This window comes from Coregonus clupeaformis, chromosome 23 (assembly GCF_020615455.1).
Source record: "Coregonus clupeaformis isolate EN_2021a chromosome 23, ASM2061545v1, whole genome shotgun sequence".
Taxonomy (NCBI): Eukaryota; Metazoa; Chordata; class Actinopteri; order Salmoniformes; family Salmonidae; genus Coregonus; species Coregonus clupeaformis.
This window is the reverse complement of record NC_059214.1, coordinates 21,690,541-21,710,518: the sequence shown is the minus strand read 5'-3', so window position 1 is coordinate 21,710,518 and position 19,978 is coordinate 21,690,541. Positions and strand designations below refer to the sequence as shown.

Below are 19,978 nucleotides of genomic sequence, written 5' to 3'. Positions count from 1 at the left end.
CTGGCTAGGCAACTCCAGGACCTTAATGTGCTTCTTCTTGAGCCACTCCTTTGTTGCCTTGGCCGTGTGTTTTTGGTCATTGTCATGCTGGATTACCCATCCACGACCCATTTTCAATGCCCTGGCTGAGGGAAGGAGGTTCTCACCCAAGATTTGACGGTACATGGCCCTGTCCATCGTCCCTTTGATGCGGTGAAGTTGTCCTGTCCCCTTAGCAGAAAAACACCCCCAAAGCATAATGTTTCCACCTCCATGTTTGACGTGGGGATGGTGTTCTTGGGGTCATAGGCAGCATTCCTCCTCCTCCAAACACGGCAAGTTGAGTTGATGGCAAAGAGCTCGATTTTGGTCTCATCTGACCACAACACTTTCACCCAGTTCTCCTCTGAATCATTCAGATGTTCATTGGCAAACTTCAGACGGCCCTGTATATGTGCTTTCTTGAGCAGGGGGACCTTGCGGGCGCTGCAGGATTTCAGTCCTTCACGGCGTAGTGTGTTACCAATTGTTTTCTTGGTGACTATGGTCCCAGCTGCCTTGAGATCATTGACAAGATCCTCCCGTGTAGTTCTGGGCTGATTCCTCACCGTTCTCATGATCATTGGAACTCCACGAGGTGAGATCTTGCATGGAGCCCCAGGCCGAGGGAGATTGACAGTTATTTTGTGTTTCTTCCATTTGCGAATAATCGCACCAACTGTTGTCACCTTCTCACCAAGCTGCTTGGCGATGGTCTTGTAGCCCATTCCAGCCTTGTGTAGGTCTATAATCTTGTCCCTGACATCCTTGGAGAGCTCTTTGGTCTTGGCCATGATGGAGAGTTTGGAATCTGATTGATTGATTGCTTCTGTGGACAGGTGTCTTTTATACAGGTAACAAACTGAGATTAGGAGCACTCCCTTTAAGAGTGTGCTCCTAATCTCAGCTCGTTACCTGTATAAAAGACACCTGGGAGCCAGAAATCTTTCTGATTGAGAGGGGGTCAAATACTTATTTCCCTCATTAAAATGCAAATCAATTTATAACATTTTTGACATGTGTTTTTCTGGATTGTTTTGTTGTTATTCTGTCTCTCACTGTTCAAATAAACCTACCATTAAAATTATAGACGGATCATGTCTTTGTCAGTGGGCAAAATCAGCAGGGGATCAAATACTTTTTTCCCTCACTGTATATATACAGCACCAGTTAGAAGTTTGGACACACCTACTCACTCAATGGCTTTTCTTTATTTTTACTATTTCTACATTGTAGAATAATAGTGAAGACATCAAAACTATGAAATAACACATATGGAATCATGTAGTAACCAAAAAAGTTTTCAACAAATCTAAAAATATTTTAGATTTTAGATTCTTCAAAGTAGCTATCCTTTGCGTTGATGATAGCTTTGCACACTCTTGGCATTCTCTCAAACAGCTTCATGAGTAATGCTTTTCCAACAATCTTGAAGGAGTTCCCACATATGCTGAGCACTTGTTGGCTGCTTTTCCTTCACTCTGCAGTCCAACTCATCCCAAACCATCTCAATTGGGTTGAGGTCGGGTGAATTTGGAGGCCAGGTCATCTGATGCAGCACTCCATCACTCTACTTGGTCAAATAGCCCTTACACAGCCTGGAGGTGTGTTTTGGGTCTTTTTCCACTTGAAAAACAAACGATAGTCCCACTAAGCACAAACCAGATGGGATGGTGTATCGCTGCAGAATGCTGTGGTAGCCATGCTGGTTAAGTGTGCCTTGAATTCTAAATAAATCACTGACAGTGTCACCAGCAAAGCACCCCCACACCATCACACCTCCTCCTCCATGCTTCATGGTGGGTACCACACATGCGGAGATCATCCGTTCATCTACTCTGCGTCTCACAAAGACACGGCGGTTGGAACCAAAAATCTCACATTTGGACTAATCAGACCAAAGGACATATTTCTACCTGTCTAATGTCCATTGCTCATGTTTCATGGCCCAAGCAAGTCTCTTCTTCTTATTGGTGTCCTTTAGTCGTGGTTTCTTTGCAGCAATTCGACCATGAAGGCCTGATTCACACAGTCTCCTCTGAACAGTTGATGTTGAGATGTGTCTGTTACTTGAACTCTGTGAAGCATTTATTTGGGCTGCAATCTGAGGTGCAGTTAACTCTAATGAACTTATCCTCTGCAGCAGAGGTAATTCTGGGTCTTCCTTTCCTGTGGCTGTCCTCATGAGAGCCAGTTTCATCATAGCGCTTGATGGTTTTTGCGACTGCACTTGAAGAAACTTTGAAAGTTCTTGACATTTTCCAGATTTACTGTCTTAAAGTAACGATGGACTGTCGTTTCTCTTTGCTTATTTGAGCTGTTCTTGCCATAATATGGACTTGGTCTTTTACCAAATAGGGCTATCATTTGCCAAGAGTGTGCAAAGCTGTCATCAAGGCAAAGGGTGGCTACTTTGAAGAATCTCAAATATATACACTACCGTTCAAAAGTTTGGGGTCACTAAGAAATGTCCTTGTTTTCGAAAAGAAAAGCATTTTTTTTGTCCATTAAAATAACAGTGGGTGTCCATTAGAAAGAGGAGTGGGAGGCAACTCTGCCTAGAAGGTCAGCATCCCGGAGTTGTGCACTGGGGCCTCCCACTCCTCTTTCTATTCTGGTTAGAGACAGTTTGCGCTGTTCTGTGAAGGGAGTAGTACACAGCGTTGTACGAGATCTTCAGCCTTTTAAAATGATAAACTTGGATTATCAAACACAACATACCATTGGAACACAGGACTGATGGTTGCTGATAATGGGCCTCTGTATGCCTATGTAGATATTCCATTCAAAATCAGCCATTTCCAGCTACAATAGCCATTTACAACATTAACAATGTCTGCACTGTATTTCTGATCAATTTTATGTTATTTTAATGGACAAAAAAATTGCTTTTCTTTCAAAAACAAGGACATTTCTAAGTGACCCCAAACTTTTGAATGGTAGTGTATTTTTTTATTTAACACTTTTTTGGTTACTACATGATTCCATATGTGTTATTTCATAGTTTTGATGTCTTCACTATTATTGTACAATGTAGAAAACAGTAAAAATAAAAAATAAACTTGGAATGAGTAGGTGTGTCCAAACTTTTGACTGGTACTGTATATATATATTTTTTTACATTTACAGACTACCTAAAAAATAAGTGAAAATTGACAAATTAGCCAATTGTATTGTAATTTTCTGGTTAAAAAAAGGAGGTGCAAAAACATTAGTTTGCACACCCTATTTTTATTTGCTCCCTGGCTCAGGCGGCCAATTGGACACAAGGCTGTTTGGCTCATCTCAGTCACGAAGAGGAATAACTTTGCAGCCGTTTCTGATTAATAAACAATGCCATACTGGTGGGGGTAATGTTCAAATAAAACCCAGCCCTGAAACTAAATGCAGGCTGAAAACTATTTGTATGTCATATCATAGGGAAAGACACCGCATTCACACGGATTTGCATGAAGTGGGCAGTTCGGATTTGGCATTCAAGCCCAAATATATCATACTTTGATTAAAACGATGACTCATTGACTTAAGTGGTAGTGCTACATCATGGGTAAGCTCTGGGCATCGTCTTTCAGCTCAGAAAAGTGGATTTCTACTGATGTGGGCGTTTAACCCCTAACCCCTAGCCTAGCTAACGTTAGCCACCTAGCTAATGTTAGCGTTAGCCACCTAGCTAACGTTAGCAACAACTAATTGTAATAACATAATGCGAATTGTAATTCGCAACATATCATACGAAATGGATGATGGACATCCACGAATTAATACATACCATACCAAACGTAACATAGCATACTAATTTGGGTGTCCGGATTTGTGTTTACTATGTTACGTCTACCCCTGAGTCCAGGTTGCAGCCACAATAGTCACAATAGTTCAGGCTTAACCCCAAAAGAACTTGAGAAATTACAAAGAATTTATGGGATGATAAATAAACACATAAATAACCTTGACATGTTGAGTACAAACAATGCACACACAAGGGATATGTGTTTGGAAATTCCATGGTACTGTTGAATAATTGCATTCAATGGTTCTTGAGGGGATCCCAGTGTCTGTTTAGGATTATTTTTTATTTTTTAACTAAACACAGTACAAAATAATCTTCAAACATCCACATGATGGACCCGCTCAGGTTATTCTGTACTTCAGACTAGAAGGAGTCAAAATCAGATTAAATTAATGATTTGACTAAGGCACACATTGACATTTACCACCCAAATAGGTAATTATTTTTTTATGTCATTTAGCAGACGCTCTTATCCAGAGCGACATTCCTTTACATTTACGAAACTGAAATCTGTTTGTTTATTGATAGGCCCAAAGGTCACAAGCTGACCTGACAGATGGGTTGGAAATCATTTGAATATGATTCTCCCCCAGAAAGTATTAAGTAAAATTTTATACTCAAAATGGAAAGAAATATGATTATTTTTCAAAAGGGGCATCATTCCAGAATATATCCCTTGTTCAATTTATGAGAGGAGGCCATTTTGTACATTGCAGGCCTGTGTTATTTGCCCTTGATATAGTAAACTGGGTTTCATTGGGTGTAAATGACGATCAGGGAGTGACTTGTCCAACTGAATATGTCCAACCTTCTACAATACAGGAGATAAGTGGGTACCTACCTACACTTTGGACCTCCTGCTCCACAGCTGAACCGGAGTGACTCATAGAAATCCAGGATAATGTTTCTGTGTCTATATTTATGCCTTTCTCAAAGTTGTAATCCAGATCCATTTGGTATTCTATCCACAATTCTTCCTCCTTGCACCATTTTACATTTTCCCTCTGAGGCGCCATTTACAGTGTCCCACAAGGTGTCTCCAGCAGGGCAGTTTCTCCCCATGGGGTCACCTCTCTCTTGGACCTCATGGAAACAACTGTCAATATGTTAATATGACACCTTCACAGCTTGTGTTTTGATCCTGTTCTTTTCTTCCTGGCTGACCAAGTACACGCTGTGCCTCACTGCTTCATTCTGGACAATGACAGATATTTTAATTTAACCTTTATTTAACTAGGCAAGTCAGTTAAGAACAAATTCTTATTTACAATGACAGCCTACACCGGCCAAACCCGGACTGAGATGCAGTGCCTTAGACCGCTGTGCCACTCGGGAGCCCAAGGGTTGTCTGCTTTAATTAATATGATTAATCTTATCCAGCATCGTTTAACCTTGTGGTTATCTCATTTTCCCCTTTAACACACTATAAGCTATTGTTGTTACTGAATACACAATCAATTGCAGTGCTAAAATACAGTAGTAGTGAAAGATGTGATGCCATTCAATTCAACTTACATTTGGTGTAAATATAATATTGAAAGATAAACTGAATATTGATGGAACTGTAAAGAGCTATACAGACCCTTGTATTGAACAGCTTACTTGTTGTTGCATCAAAACTCCCACTGGGTAATTGCTATGAAAAGATAGTCTGCTCATCACATTCTCAGCAGGTGTATGTTGAATATAGGACCAGTCAATAAAACCAATACAATCTAATGTTCCTTATCCATAGGTGCAGTTGGAATTGGAAACAAAAAAAAAGTGGATTAGATGTATGCTCCTATTAGGATCTATATTCGACTTTTCCTTTTAACTTGGATTTCTTTGTTGAAATTGCTGATAACTTTCCTTGGACTGGAGTAAGACCGACAGACATAGCTGCAAGAATTTCTAAAGGCTGTTTCCGTAGGCCTGTGTTTACCTGACACTTGGATTGACAGCAGAGTGATTGGAAATATCCACCATTCACTGGTGTGAGCTCCTGAGTGCCAGAAAAGTGCTTTTGTAGTCTGCTTGTAATGGGCCAAGTTAGAATTGAAGGTTGAGAGAAATGGCCCCACTCTGGTCGCACTCTGTGAGGAACTGACACACCGCAAATAATACTCTGGAGAAGAAGTGAGGGCCTTGCATCACAGACAGAGGAGAGGCAATACAACACAATTATATTAGATTTCAATGCAATCTTGTCAATATTGCATTCTATGTACAAGATAGTTAATGAAAAAATGTGATACATGCTATAACTCACTTTACAGGGAAGCACTAGCAGTGAACTGGATAGCAGCTGTTTATCTATTGTACCCTTGCCTAATACCCTACCAGTATTTTTCAAGGACCTCTGTGCTAACTTCCATGATAGAAACAAGGTGGAAATAACCTTTCCTTAGGAATGATGGCAAGTATGGTAGAATGTATTATTCTTACTGTTTGAAAGGTCACCTTTGGTGCATGAGCTCACCCCAGTAAGAATTCCAAAATCACCATTCAATATGAACATAAAATACCACAGCCATATTTCATTATATAAATGAACAGTTTACTTATTAGAGAAAGCAAAATATTAAAATGTACATAGAGTATAACAGTGTACAATGATGTCTACTTTTGGTGTTCCTAGCCTTTGCGCATAATCACAACTACTGTCAGACTGTCAAAATCACTGTGATGAACAGTTGACAATCGATAGCTATGATTAGTGAAACTGTACATCTAAATTGGGCCAATCTATTTTATTCAGCTGCCAACACAAGGCAAGTATCTAGCTACAAATGCAGTCATCACATCTTATCTTGTAAAACCAAGGGTCGACCTGCCTCTGGAATCCCCATGCAATGACAGTTTAATTGGCAAATAGTTACACTAGCTGGCTTTAAGTTTAGCTAGGCATAAATTACCTAAATTGAGAGGTAAGTGAAATCAATTAAGATTATGTTTAAAATCCACTGTGGCTGCAGAACGCTTGGATACATGAACGATTATCGATGTACAGCATAGCTCCTGGTACCATATTCTTCTTGTTAAGAGAATAATAAACAGGAAGAGAATTAGTCAGAAAATGACTGACATGTACACTGGCGAATGCTAATGCAGGGAATAAAATACGGTATCCAATTGGGTTTAAGAAGAACGGCGGGATTTCCTGTGCGTTACCCAATCTTGGAGGCCCCACCCTTTGTGTTTCCCGCACCGTCAATCAAAATAGAAACGATTGACTAGAATCACCGATTGCAGCCAGCCTTCGATTACTGTAATCATGTTTCGCTTGTGATAATACAGATTCTGCGAAATAAAATAATTGACGCAATGACTGGTATGTAATGTTCAACCTAAACATCGGTATGTTTGCACCCTTTAGCTAAGCTAATGTTAGCTAGCTGGCTAATCTTTTTCCAACAGCTTAGCCAAGAGTGAACGTTAGCGTGCATGCTAGCCACAACTACCACATACGTAGCTAGCTAAGGCTTCAGACAGTTTGATCAACTCCACACCGCAGCTGTAATGGAGGTCAGTCCAGCTTGAAGTGTTACGTTATAGCTAGTGGAATAGCTAGAAACACATTTTCCGTGTGGAGATTTAACTTAACTCTGGTTTGTTTTGCTCCGTTTCCTTCTTTTTGTACCTTGTGACGTTAGCCCCAGAACAGCCAGTGAAACAAGAGGAAATGGCTGCCTTGGACGTGGACAGCAGTCAAAGCAAGTTTCTGCAGCAAGACTGTGGCACAGGAGATCAGGTAGCTACCGTTACTATTTAGAAATTGCCCTCGTATGCTTCTCGGTTAGCGTTTCAGTAAGTGCGTGGTGCTTTGTGAAGTTCACACGTTTTAACATTTGTAGTAAAAGTAGAACTTCCTGTGTGGCTCCGGACTAACGGCCACCCACTTTCTTCCTTTTAAACCCGCCCATTGTGGGTAGGACACTCAGTCGTCATCGCTTGCTCTGCTGGCAGCTACCTGCAGCAAGATCGAGTCGGCATCATCAGATGGGGGTAACGGTGCTGCCGTTGTAGTGGTAAGTCACCACCTCTGGCTCTGCTAGAATGTAGTCGACCCCAAAATGTAGCTATCTTTAATCAATAGAACGCGAGTTGTGTCGGCAGAGATATGCCCAAAGGCCATCATGTAGTGTGCTCATATTTGGATCACACACTATAAAGTTAGGGTTCTCATGCACCTCTAGACAAACATTACTATGGTCATTAAACACCTCTAAACCAATCTTCAAATATGTTGCTAAATCGTGTGAACAAGCAGCACCAAGCTCTTATTCCAATATTCTTCATGAATGGTAATACCTTTTGTGATTTCTATGCACGTGGTGATTCACTCCTGAGTGGCGCAGTGGTCTAAGGCACTGCATCGCAGTGCTAACTGTGCCACTAGAGATCCTGGTTCGAATCCAGGCTCTGTCGCAGCCGGCCGCGACTGGGAGACTCATGGGCGGCGCACAATTGGCCCAGCGTCGTCCAGGGTAGGGGAGGGAATGGCCGGCAGGGATGTAGCTCAGTTGATAGAGCATGGCGTTTGCAACGCCAGGGTTGTGGGTTCGATTCCCACGGGGGGCCAGTATAAAAAAAAAATATATATATATATGTATTCACTAACTGTAAGTCGCTCTGGATAAGAGCGTCTGCTAAATGACTAAAATGTAAATGTAAATGTATAACTAATCATGCTGTGGTGATTCATAACTAATCATGCTGTGGTGATTCATAACTAATCATGCTATGCCTTTTCCAACTGGCTGAATACAATAAATACAATAAATAATTGGCTTGCTGTTTTTTATGTAAGTAAATATTTCACTGCTATGTCTAACATTACATAATTAATGTCAATGTTGCAATCTGCATCTTAATGATGCACCTTCTCTGCAAATGAATTGTTTTTATTCACCAAAACAATATTTTTTATTCCGCAGACGACAGACCTAACATCCATCCAGTTAACAGGGAACCCAGATAGATGGGAGGTTTTGACCCCCACAACAACACGGAAGGAGGAACCTGGCATGTTCCAGAGTCAGGGGATCGGGACATCAAATGGACAGTATGTTCTTCCTCTCCAGAACCTTCAGAGCCAACCAATCTTTGTGACATCAGGAAGCGACACCTCCGCCAACGCAGTGCCTAACATTCAGTACATTCAGACAGCTGATGGACAGCAACTAAGCTTCTCCACCTCCAGTGTGGAGGGGGCCACTCTGAGCCAAGATGCCACAGGGCAGATCCAGATCTTGCCAGAAGGAACTCAGACTATAAGTGTGACTGGGGCTGTAGACATCCTTACTAACAACCAGAACCTCATATCACAGACTGGTCAGGTCCAGCATATCCAGGGAGTTTCTATCGGCAGCTCCACCTTTAACAACCAGGGTCAGGTTGTCACTAATGTGCCTATGGGGTTGCCAGGGAACATCACCTTTGTCCCCATTAGCAGTGTGGACTTGGACTCCCTGGGCCTCTCTGGTGCTCAGACTATAGCAACAGGGGTAACTTCTGATGGCCAGCTCATTATGACCAGTCAGCCTGTGGACAGCTCTGAGAGTCTGGAGAAGACAGGTGACCAGCTCTCACAAACACTATCTGTAAATGACTCGAATGCTAATGCAGACATGTATGTGCCAACGTCCTCCGCCCAGCTGCCTGAGGCCATGGATGAGACGGGTGTTCTAACCCACGCCACAGATCAGACAGACCCCTCTGGTCTCCAGGAGGGCTACATTCAGCAGAACCAGGTCCAGAACATCCAGGTGTCCTCCGGCCAGTCCATCATCCAGCTGCAGCAGGTGCCAGTCCAGACCAGTGATGGTCAGGTGGTGCAGGCAGCAGGGGGGCAGACCATGCAGAACGTTCAGCTCATCAACCCAGGGACCTTCATCATCCAGGCCCAGACCGTCACGGCCTCAGGGCAGATCCAGTGGCAAACCTTTCAGGTGCAGGGGGTCCAGAACCTCCAGAACCTCCAGCTGCCCACCAACCCAGCCCAGCAGATCACCCTTGCCCCATTGCAAACCCTGTCTCTGGGCCAGGGAGGAGCGCAACAGATCCCCAACCTGCAGACTGTGACCGTCAACTCTTTGGTCCAGGCAGGCATTCAGTACCAGCAGGCAGAGGACACCGACAGCCCTGGAGGTATGGTCTCCTCCTGCATCATGCACACATCAAGCAGACATGCACAACATAATAGTGGAGAACACTGAGTGGCGCAGTGGTCTAAGGCACTGCATCGCAGTGCTAGCTGTGCCACTAGAGATCCTGGTTCGAATCCAGGTTCTGTCGTAGCCGGCCGCGACCGGGAGACCCATGGGCGGCGCACAATTGGCCCAGCGTCGTCCAGGGTAGGGGAGGGAATGGCTGGCAGGGATGTAGCTCAGTTGGTAGAGCATGACGTTTGCAACGCCAGGGTTGTGGGTTCGATTCCCACGGGGGGCCAGTATGAAAAATAAATAAAAATAATGTATGCACTCACTAACTGTAAGTCGCTCTGGATAAGAGCGTCTGCTACAGTGGGGAAAAAAAGTATTTAGTCAGCCACCAATTGTGCAAGTTCTCCCACTTAAAAAGATGAGAGAGGCCTGTAATTTTCATCATAGGTACACGTCAACTATGACAGACAAATTGAGAATTTCTTTTCCAGAAAATCACATTGTAGGATTTTTAATGAATTTATTTGCAAATTATGGTTGAAAATAAGTATTTGGTCACCTACAAACAAGAAAGATTTCTGGCTCTCACAGACCTGTAACTTCTTATTTAAGAGGCTCCTCTGTCCTCCACTCGTTACCTGTATTAATGGCACCTGTTTGAACTTGTTATCAGTATAAAAGACACCTGTCCACAACCTCAAACAGTCACACTCCAAACTCCACTATGGCCAATACCAAAGAGCTGTCAAAGGACAGAAACAAAATTGTAGACCTGCACCAGGCTGGGAAGACTGAATCTGCAATATGTAAGCAGCTTGGTTTGAAGAAATCAACTGTGGGAGCAATTATTAGGAAATGGAAGACATACAAGACCACTGATAATCTCCCTCGATCTGGGGCTCCACGCAAGATTTCACCCCGTGGGGTCAAAATGATCACAAGAACGGTGAGCAAAAATCCCAGAACCACACGGGGGGACCTAGTGAATGACCTGCAGAGAGCTGGGACCAAAGTAACAAAGCCTACCATCACTAACACACTACGCCGCCAGGGACTCAAATCCTGCAGTGCCAGACGTGTCCCCCTGCTTAAGCCAGTACATGTCCAGGCCCGTCTGAAGTTTGCTAGAGTGCATTTGGATGATCCAGAAGAGGATTGGGAGAATGTCATATGGTCAGATGAATCCAAAATAGAACTTTTTGGTAAAAACTCAACTCGTCGTGTTTGGAGGACAAAGAATGCTGAGCTGCATCCAAAGAACACCATACCTACTGTGAAGCATGGGGGTGGAAACATCATGCTTTGGGGCTGTTTTTCTGCAAAGGGACCAGGACGACTGATCCGTGTAAAGGAAAGAATGAATGGGGCCATGTATCGTGAGATTTTGAGTGAAAACCTCCTTCCATCAGCAAGGGCATTGAAGATGAAACGTGGCTGGGTCTTTCAGCATGACAATGATCCCAAACACACCGCCCGGGCAACGAAGGAGTGGCTTCGTAAGAAGCATTTCAAGGTCCTGGAGTGGCCTAGCCAGTCTCCAGATCTCAACCCCATAGAAAATCTTTGGAGGGAGTTGAAAGTCCGTGTTGCCCAGCGACAGCCCCAAAACATCACTGCTCTAGAGGAGATCTGCATGGAGGAATGGGCCAAAATACCAGCAACAGTGTGTGAAAACCTTGTGAAGACTTACAGAAAACGTTTGACCTGTGTCATTGCCAACAAAGGGTATATAACAAAGTATTGAGAAACTTTTGTTATTGACCAAATACTTATTTTCAACCATAATTTGCAAATAAATTCATTAAAAATCCTACAATGTGATTTTCTGGATTTTTTTCCCTCATTTTGTCTGTCATAGTTGACGTGTACCTATGATGAAAATTACAGGCCTCTCATCTTTTTAAGTGGGAGAACTTGCACAATTGGTGGCTGACTAAATACTTTTTTTCTCCACTGTAAATGACTAAAATGTAAAATGTAAACACTGGTGGTTGTACAGCGCCTTTGAAAGTATTCACACCCCTTGACTTATTCCACATTTTGTTGTGCTACAGCCTGAATTTCAAATTGATAACATTTAGATTTTTTTGTCACTGGCCTACAGACAATACCCCATAATGTCAAAGTGGAATTATGTTTTTCTAAAGTTGTACAAATTAATTAAAAATGAAAAGTTAAAATGTCTTGAGTCAATAAGTATTCAACCCCTTTGTTATGGCAAGCCTAAATAAGTTCAGGAGTAAGAATGTGCTTAACAAGTCACATTGGTCTCCCGAGTGGCGCAGTGGTCTAAGGCACTGCATCGCAGTGCTAGCTGTGCCACTAGAGATCCTGGTTCAAATCCAGGCTCTGTCGTAGCCGGCCGTGACTGGGAGACCCATGGGGCGGCGCACAATTGGCCCAGCGTCGTCCAGGGTAGGGGAGGGAATGGCCAGCAGGGATGTAGCTCAGTTGGTAGAGGATAGCGTTTGCTATGGCAGGGTTGTGGGTTAGATTCCCATGGGGGGCCTGTATGTAAAAAATAATGTATGCACTCACTAACTATAAGTCGCTCTGGATAAGAGCGTCTGCTAAATGACTAAAATGTAAATGTAAATAATAAGTTGCATGGACTCACTCTGTGTGCAACAGTGGAGGCTGGTGGGAGGAGCTATAGGAGGACGGGCTCATTGTAATGGCTGGAATGGAACGGTATCTGTCACGATCGTCTGAAGAAGCGGACCAATACGCAGCGCGTTGAGTGAACATGATGACTTTATTTAATAAAGCAACCACAAAAACAACAAATGACGATAGTGAAGTCCTCTGTAACACTGACAGAAACATGGAACACACCCACAATACCCACGAGAAAACACACAGTATAAATATGGCTCCCAATCAGAGATAACGAGCCGACAGCTGTCACTCGTTACCTCCGATTGGGAGTCACCTGAATAATCACGAACAATCACCACACATAGAAATGAAACAACCAGAATACCCAACATAGAAATACACCCAAAAGAAAATGAACAACCCTGGCTCAATACTCAAAGTCCATGGAGCCAGAGTGTCACAGTACCCCCCCCTAAAGGTGCGAACTCCGGGCGCACCAACATACAGTCTAGGGGAGGGTCTGGGTGGGCGTCTGTCCATGGTGGCGGCTCTGGCACTGGTCGTGGTCCCCACCCCACCATAGTCACTACCCGCTTACGTAGCCTCCTCCAAATGACCACCCCCCCACTAAACCCCACAGGATTAAGGGACAGCACTGGACTAAGAGGCATTACCGGACTCAGGGGCAGCACCGGACTAAGGGGCAGCACCGGGCTAAGGGGCAGCACCGGGCTAAGGGGCAGCACCGGACTAAGGGGCAGCACCGGACTGAATGGCGGATCCTGGCTGGCTGGCTCTGGCGGATCCTGGCTGGACGGCTCTGGCGGATCCTTGCTGGACGGCTCTGGCGGATCCTGGCTGGACGGCTCTGGCGGATCCTGGCTGGACGGCTCATGGCTGGCTGACGGATCTGGCTGATCCTGTCTGGCGGAAGGCTCTGGCTGATCCTGTCTGGCGGAAGGCTCTGGCTGATCCTGTCTGGCGGAAAGCTCTGGCTGATCCTGTCTGGCGGAAGGCTCTGGCTGATCCTGTCTGGCGGAAGGCTCTGGCTGATCCTGTCTGGCGGAAGGCTCTAGCGGCTCCTGTCTGGCGGAAGGCTCTAGCGGCTCCTGTCTGGCGGAAGGCTCTAGCGGCTCCGGTCTGGCGGACGGCTCTGAAGGCTCATGGCAGACGGGCGGCTTTGCAGGTTCAGTACAGACGGGCGGCTTTAGCGCCGTTGGGCAGACAGGCAGTTCAAGCGCCGTTGGGCAGACGGGCAGTTCAGGCGCCGTTGGGCAGACGGGCAGTCCAGGTGCCGTTGGGCAGACGGGCAGTTCAGGCGCCGTTGGGCAGACGGGCAGTTCAGGCGCCCGTTGGGCAGACGGGCAGTTCAGGCGCCGTTGGGCAGACGGGCAGTTCAGGCGCCGTTGGGCAGACGGCAGACTCTGGCCGTCTGAGGCGCACCTTAGGCCTGGCGCGTAGTGCCGGAACTGGAGGTACCGGGCCGAGGACACGCATCTCAGGGCTAGTGCGGGGAGAAGGAACAGGCCGGACCGGGCTGGCGACGCGCACCGTAGACTTGGTGCGGGTGGCAGGAACAGGCCGGACCGGGCTGGCGACGCCGCACCGTCAGTTTGGTGCGAGTGGCAGGAACAGGCCAGGTCGGGCTGGCGACGCGCACCGTAGACTTGGTGCGGGTGGCAGGAACAGGCCGGGTCGGGCTGGCGACGCGCACCGTAGACTTGGTGCGGGTGGCAGGGACAGGCCGGGCTGGGCTGTCGACGCACACCGTATCCTCTGTGCGTGGAGCAGGAACAGGCCGGGCTGGGCTGGCGACGCACACCGTAGGTTCTGTGCGTGGAGCAGGAACAGGCCGGGCTGGGCTGGCGACGCACACCGTAGGTTCTGTGCGTGGAGCAGGAACAGGCCGGGCTGGGCTGGCGACGCACACCGTGGGCTTGGTGCGTGGAGCAGGAACAGGCCGGGCAGGGCTGTCAACGCACACCGTATCCTTGGTGCGTGGAGCAGGAACAGGCCGGGCAGGGCTGTCGACGCACACCGTATCCTTGGTGCGTGGAGCAGGAACAGGCCGGGCTGGGCTGGCGACGCACACCGTAGGTTCTGTGCGTGGAGCAGGAACAGGCCGGGCTGGGCTGGCGACGCACACCGTGGGCTTGATGCGTGGAGTAGGAACAGGCCGGTCCGTACTGGGAACACACACCACTGGCTTTAACTGGGGATCAGGAACGGGCCGGACCGGACTGGTAACACACATCAGTCTCTCACGCCGTGCCGCAACAACTTCCCTACCTCTACTCGCCAATGGCTCCCCGTAATCCGATAGCCTTCTCTCCACGTCTCCCTGTAGCAGCCTCCTGCTGCCCAGCCGCCAAGCCATGTGCCCCCCCCAAAAAACTTTTTGGGGTTGCCTCTCGTCCTTCCAACGATGATGGCCCTGCTGACGCCCGTTGCTCCTCTCTCGCCAGGGCCTTGATCTTCCCCCAAGGTCCCTTGCCCCCGAGCATGTCCTCCCAGGACCACGATTTGCCCACCTGGGCCATCGCCAGCCTCTCGATCTCCTTACCAGGCGCTTCCTCCCATGTCCAGCTGTCTTGCTCCTGGACACGCTGCTTGGTCCTTCTATGGTGGGTTTTTCTGTCACGATCGTCTGAGGAAGCGGACCAATACGCAGCGCGTTGAGTGAACATGATGACTTTATTTAATAAAGCAACCACAAAAACAACAAATGACGATAGTGAAGTCCTCTGTAACACTGACAGAAACATGGAACACACCCACAATACCCACGAGAAAACACACAGTATAAATATGGCTCCCAATCAGAGATAACGAGCCGACAGCTGTCACTCGTTACCTCCGATTGGGAGTCACCTGAATAATCACGAACAATCACCACACATAGAAATGAAACAACCAGAATACCCAACATAGAAATACACCCAAAAGAAAATGAACAACCCTGGCTCAATACTCAAAGTCCATGGAGCCAGAGTGTCACAGTATCAAACATATGGAAACCACATGTTTGACACCATTCCATTCCAGCCATTACAATGAGCCTGTTCTCCTATAGCTCCTCCCACCAGCCTCCACTGGTGTGCAATAATAGTGTTTATCATGAATTTTTACTACCTCATCTCTGTACCCCACACATACAATTATCTGTAAGGTCCCTCAGTTGAGCAGTGAATTTAAAACACAGAATCAACCAAAAAGACCAGGGAGGTTTTCCAATGCCTCGTAAAGGGCACCTATTGGTAGATGGGTTTTAAAAAATGATATCCCATTGTGAAGTTATCAATTACACTTTGGATGGTGTATCAATACACCCAGTCACTACAAAACTACAAAGATACAGGTTTCCTTTCTAACTCAGTTGCCGGAGAGGAAGGAAACCGCTCAGGGATTTCACCATGAGGCCAATGGGGACTTTAATACAGTTACAGAGTTTAATGGCTGTGATAGGAGAAAACTGAGGATGGATCAACAACATTGTAGTTAGTCCACAATACTAATCTAATTGACAGAATGAAAATAAAGAAGCCTGTACAGAATACAAATATTCTAAAACATGCATCCTGTTTGCAACAAGGCACTAAAGTAATACTGCAACAAATGTGGCAAAGCAATTCACTTTTTGTCCAGAATACAAAGTGTTATGTTTGGGGCAAATTCATTGCAACACATTACTGAGTACCACTATCCATATTTTCAAGCATAGTGGTGGCTACATCATGTTATGGGTATAACTGTAATCGTTAAGGACTGGGGAGTTTTTCAGGATAAAAAAGAAACAGAATGGAGCTAAGCACAGGCAAAATCCTAGAGAAAAACTAGTTGTCTGCTTTCCACCAGACACTGGGAGATGAATTCACCTTTCAGCAGGACAATAACCCAAAACACAAGGCCAAATCTACACCGGAGTTGCTTACCAAGAAGACTGTGAATGTTCCTGAGTGGCAGAGTTACAGTTTTGACTTAAATCTGCTTGAAAATCTATGGCAAGACCTGAAAATGGTTGTCTAGCAATGATCAACAACCAATTTGACTGTATTTTGAAAAGAATAATGGGCAAATGTTGCACAATCCAGGTGTTGAAAGCTCTTAGAGACTTACCCAGAAAGATTCACAGCTGTAATGGAGCAGGTTTTCATGAAGGATCTCTCTGTACTTTGCTCCGTTCATCTTTCCCTCGATCCTGACTAGTCTCCCAGTCCCTGCCGCTGAAAAACATCCCCACAGCATGATGCTGCCACCACCATGCTTCACCGTAGGGATGGTGCCAGGTTTCCTCCAGAACTCCAAGCGGGCTGTCATGTGCCTTTTACTGAGGAGTGGCATCCGTCTGGCTACTCTACCGTAAAGGCCTGATTGGAGTGCTGCAGATATGGTTGTCCTTCTGGAAGGTTCTCCCATCTCCACAGAGGAACTCTGGAGCTCTGTCAGAGTGACCATCGGGTTCTTGGTCACATCCCTGACCAAGGCCTTTCTCCCCCGATTGCTCAGTTTGGCCGGGCGGCCAGCTCTAAGAAGAGTGTTGGTGGTTCCAAACTTCTTCCATTTAAGAATGATGATTTGTTTAACACTTTTTTCATTACTACATGATTCCATGTATGTTATTTCATAGTTTTGATGTCTTCACTATTATTCTACAATGTAGAAAATAGTAAAAATAGATAAAAGCTCTGGAATGAGTAGGTGTGTCCAAACTTTTGACTGGTACTGTATATACATTTGCAAAAAAACAAAAAATAATTGTTTTCTCTTTATTATTATGGGGTATTGTGTGTAGATTGATGAGGAACATTTATTTAATCCATTTTAGAATAAGGCTGTAACCTAACAAAATGTGGAAAAAGTCAAGGGGTCTGAATACTTTCCGAATGCACTGAATGTATGAAAACATGGGGGTCTGAAAAAAAAGATAATCCGCAGAAAGTAGACTATTTAATTATTGAGTCACATGATGTAAGCCTCCTGAGGCATCAGGCATGATTTACGCTGCTCTGGGGAGGATTATTAGCTGTATATTATTGTCTGGTTGTTGTTTTCTTTATAAGAAAATATTTGCAAACTTGTTATTGTAAGAACAAACATTTAACAACAGAACACGTGTGTGTGTGTGTGTAACAATAACAACATTTTCAGCCCAATAGCTGAAAAATCTGTCGATGTGCCCTTGAGCATGGCACTTAACCCTAATTGTAAGTTGCTCTGGATAAGAGCGTCTGCTAAATGACTAAAATAAAAAAATGTAAACAATTCTCTGACCAGGTAGTTAACACCCTTTATAGATCTGTGAGATATAATGTAAACAAGCATATTATAAATTCTTTGAAGATTTGAAGGGAGTATAAATCATCAAATGGTTTTGTGTCAAGCTATCCATCCACACATTGTCAAGTTTGAACAGGGGTTTTTAATTTGTTCATAGCCAAACTGTCATGAAATCTTTTTTAAAGCATTTAGCGAAGAAGCACTTTTCACTGTGAGGCTTTTGCAGTCCATTTAGCATGCAATTGTTAAAGCTTGTGTTGATATTGATGTGTGGATTGATTGGTCTCCCTCCAGACGTCCAGATAAAGGAGGAGCCGGACTCAGAGGACTGGCAGCTGGGCAGTGACTCCACTCTGAACACCAGTGACCTTTCCCACCTGCGTGTCAGGCTAGGGGATGAGGAGGACCAGCTCGGCGAGGGGGGCAAGCGGCTACGCAGGGTGGCCTGCACTTGCCCCAACTGCAAAGAGGCTGGGGGGAGGTGAGTGAGCTCATACCGTGTACCCTGCTTATAGCGACTACGCTTATAATAATAAATAATAATATGCCATTTAGCAGACGCTTTTATCCAAAGCGACTTACAGTCATGCGTGCATACATTTTTTTTTTTTGTGTATGGGGTCCCGGGGATGGAACCCACTACCTTGGCGTTACAAGCGCCGTGCTCTACCAGCTGAGCTACAGAGGACCAGCTTACAGTGCTCAACAGCTTATAGTGGTCAGAAAACGCTAGATAGAGTCTTTCCTATACATTTGGTGTTTAAATGACTAGTTCTCAAGGTTTTGGGGTCTGAATGGGAAAGATAAATGTTTTCATACATTTTGTATTAACTCCATTGCCCTCTGTCTGGTTACTAACACAGTCCTACTGTACCCCTCCGCCCTCCCCCCCCAAAAAAAGTTGCAAATATTGACTGTTGACCGGTCACCAGCATTGGCGCGCAAAGGCCCAAAAAACAGAGCAAGTTCATGTCTATATAGCTGTAAATACAGTATATGAGTGTGTTTGTTTGTGTTCTCTCAGAGGATCCAACATGGGGAAGAAGAAGCAACACATCTGTCACATTCCGGGCTGTGGGAAGGTGTACGGGAAGACGTCCCACCTGCGAGCGCACCTGCGCTGGCACTCTGGGGAGCGGCCCTTCGTCTGCAGCTGGATGTACTGTGGGAAGAGGTTCACACGCAGCGACGAACTGCAGAGACACAGGAGGACACACACAGGTGCACCCTCACTCACCTCAACATTTGCATTACATTTTACATTTGAAAACCTACCCTGTAGGTTGCGCTTTTCACCCATGTAAAGTGTACTCTTCTGTCTTCGGAAAGATATCATTCAGTATAAAAGCATTAGTCCTGTAAAACAGATTACATAATGAGTTCATAGTAGTGATGTAGAAGTGACATGGTTTGGTCTGTCCTACTGTTAAAACTTTTCTGGTCTCTCTCTGTCTGTGACAGGGGAGAAGAAGTTTGTCTGCCCAGAATGTTCCAAGCGCTTCATGCGGAGCGACCACCTAGCCAAGCACATTAAAACTCACCAGAACAAGAAAGGAGGCATGAACTCAGTGAGCAATGCGGTGGTGGCCTCCATGGAATCCGCCGGCTCGTCAGACAGCATCATCACGGCGGGCGGCACCACCCTCATCCTCACCAACATCCAGCAGGGCTCCAGTAACTCCCAGGACATCCTGGCCAATGCTGAGATCCCCCTGCAACTGGTCACTGTAGCAGCCGGAGAAGTCCTGGAGATGGCCGAGTCAAAGTGACACTCTCTTGCTCAATAACTCTTCATGAAATTCTGCATCACTCATTTTCCCTGCTTGTTGTTTTTATATACACTACTGTTCAAAAGTTTGGGGTCACTTAGAGATTTCCTTGTTTTCGAAAGAAAAGCAATTTTTTTGTCCATTAAAATAACATCAAATTGATCAGAAATACAGTGTAGACATTGTTAATGTTGTAAATGGCTATTGTAGCTGGAAACTGCTGATTTTTAATGGAATATCTACATAGGCGTACAGAGGCCCATTATCAGCAACCATCAGTCCTGGGTTCCAATGGCACGTTGTGTTTGCTAATCCAAATGTATCATTTTAAAAGGCTAATTGATCATTAGAAACCCTTTTGCAATTATGTTAGCACAGCTGAA

At 45.4% G+C, this 19,978-nt stretch overlaps 1 protein-coding gene across 4 annotated transcripts; it reads left to right on the top strand.

The window, feature by feature from the left end:
* The first annotated feature begins 6,946 nt into the window (after positions 1-6,946).
* LOC121536780 (transcription factor Sp3-like) lies at positions 6,947-19,726 on the top strand. 4 transcript variants are annotated; one of them, XM_041844318.2, is made up of 7 exons: positions 6,947-7,118; positions 7,441-7,538; positions 7,729-7,815; positions 8,725-9,937; positions 18,121-18,307; positions 18,851-19,047; positions 19,288-19,726. In XM_041844318.2, the coding sequence occupies exons 1-7, from the start codon at positions 7,112-7,114 to the stop codon at positions 19,593-19,595; spliced, it is 2,097 nt and encodes a 698-aa protein (XP_041700252.2). In that variant the 5' UTR covers positions 6,947-7,111; the 3' UTR covers positions 19,596-19,726. The 4 variants fall into 4 exon arrangements, with proteins under 4 accessions (XP_041700252.2, XP_041700251.2, XP_041700253.2 ...); XM_041844317.2 differs by having other exon boundaries at positions 7,720-7,815; XM_041844319.2 differs by having other exon boundaries at positions 6,948-7,312; positions 7,720-7,815.
* The last annotated feature ends 252 nt before the right edge of the window (positions 19,727-19,978 follow it).

Coding starts and splice junctions, on each gene's coding strand:
- LOC121536780 (XM_041844317.2), top strand. Junction 7,816..8,724: donor ACGGTGCTGCCGTTGTAGTG/GTAAGTCACCAC, acceptor TTTATTCCGCAG/ACGACAGACCTAACATCCAT. Junction 18,308..18,850: donor TGCAAAGAGGCTGGGGGGAG/GTGAGTGAGCTC, acceptor GTGTTCTCTCAG/AGGATCCAACATGGGGAAGA.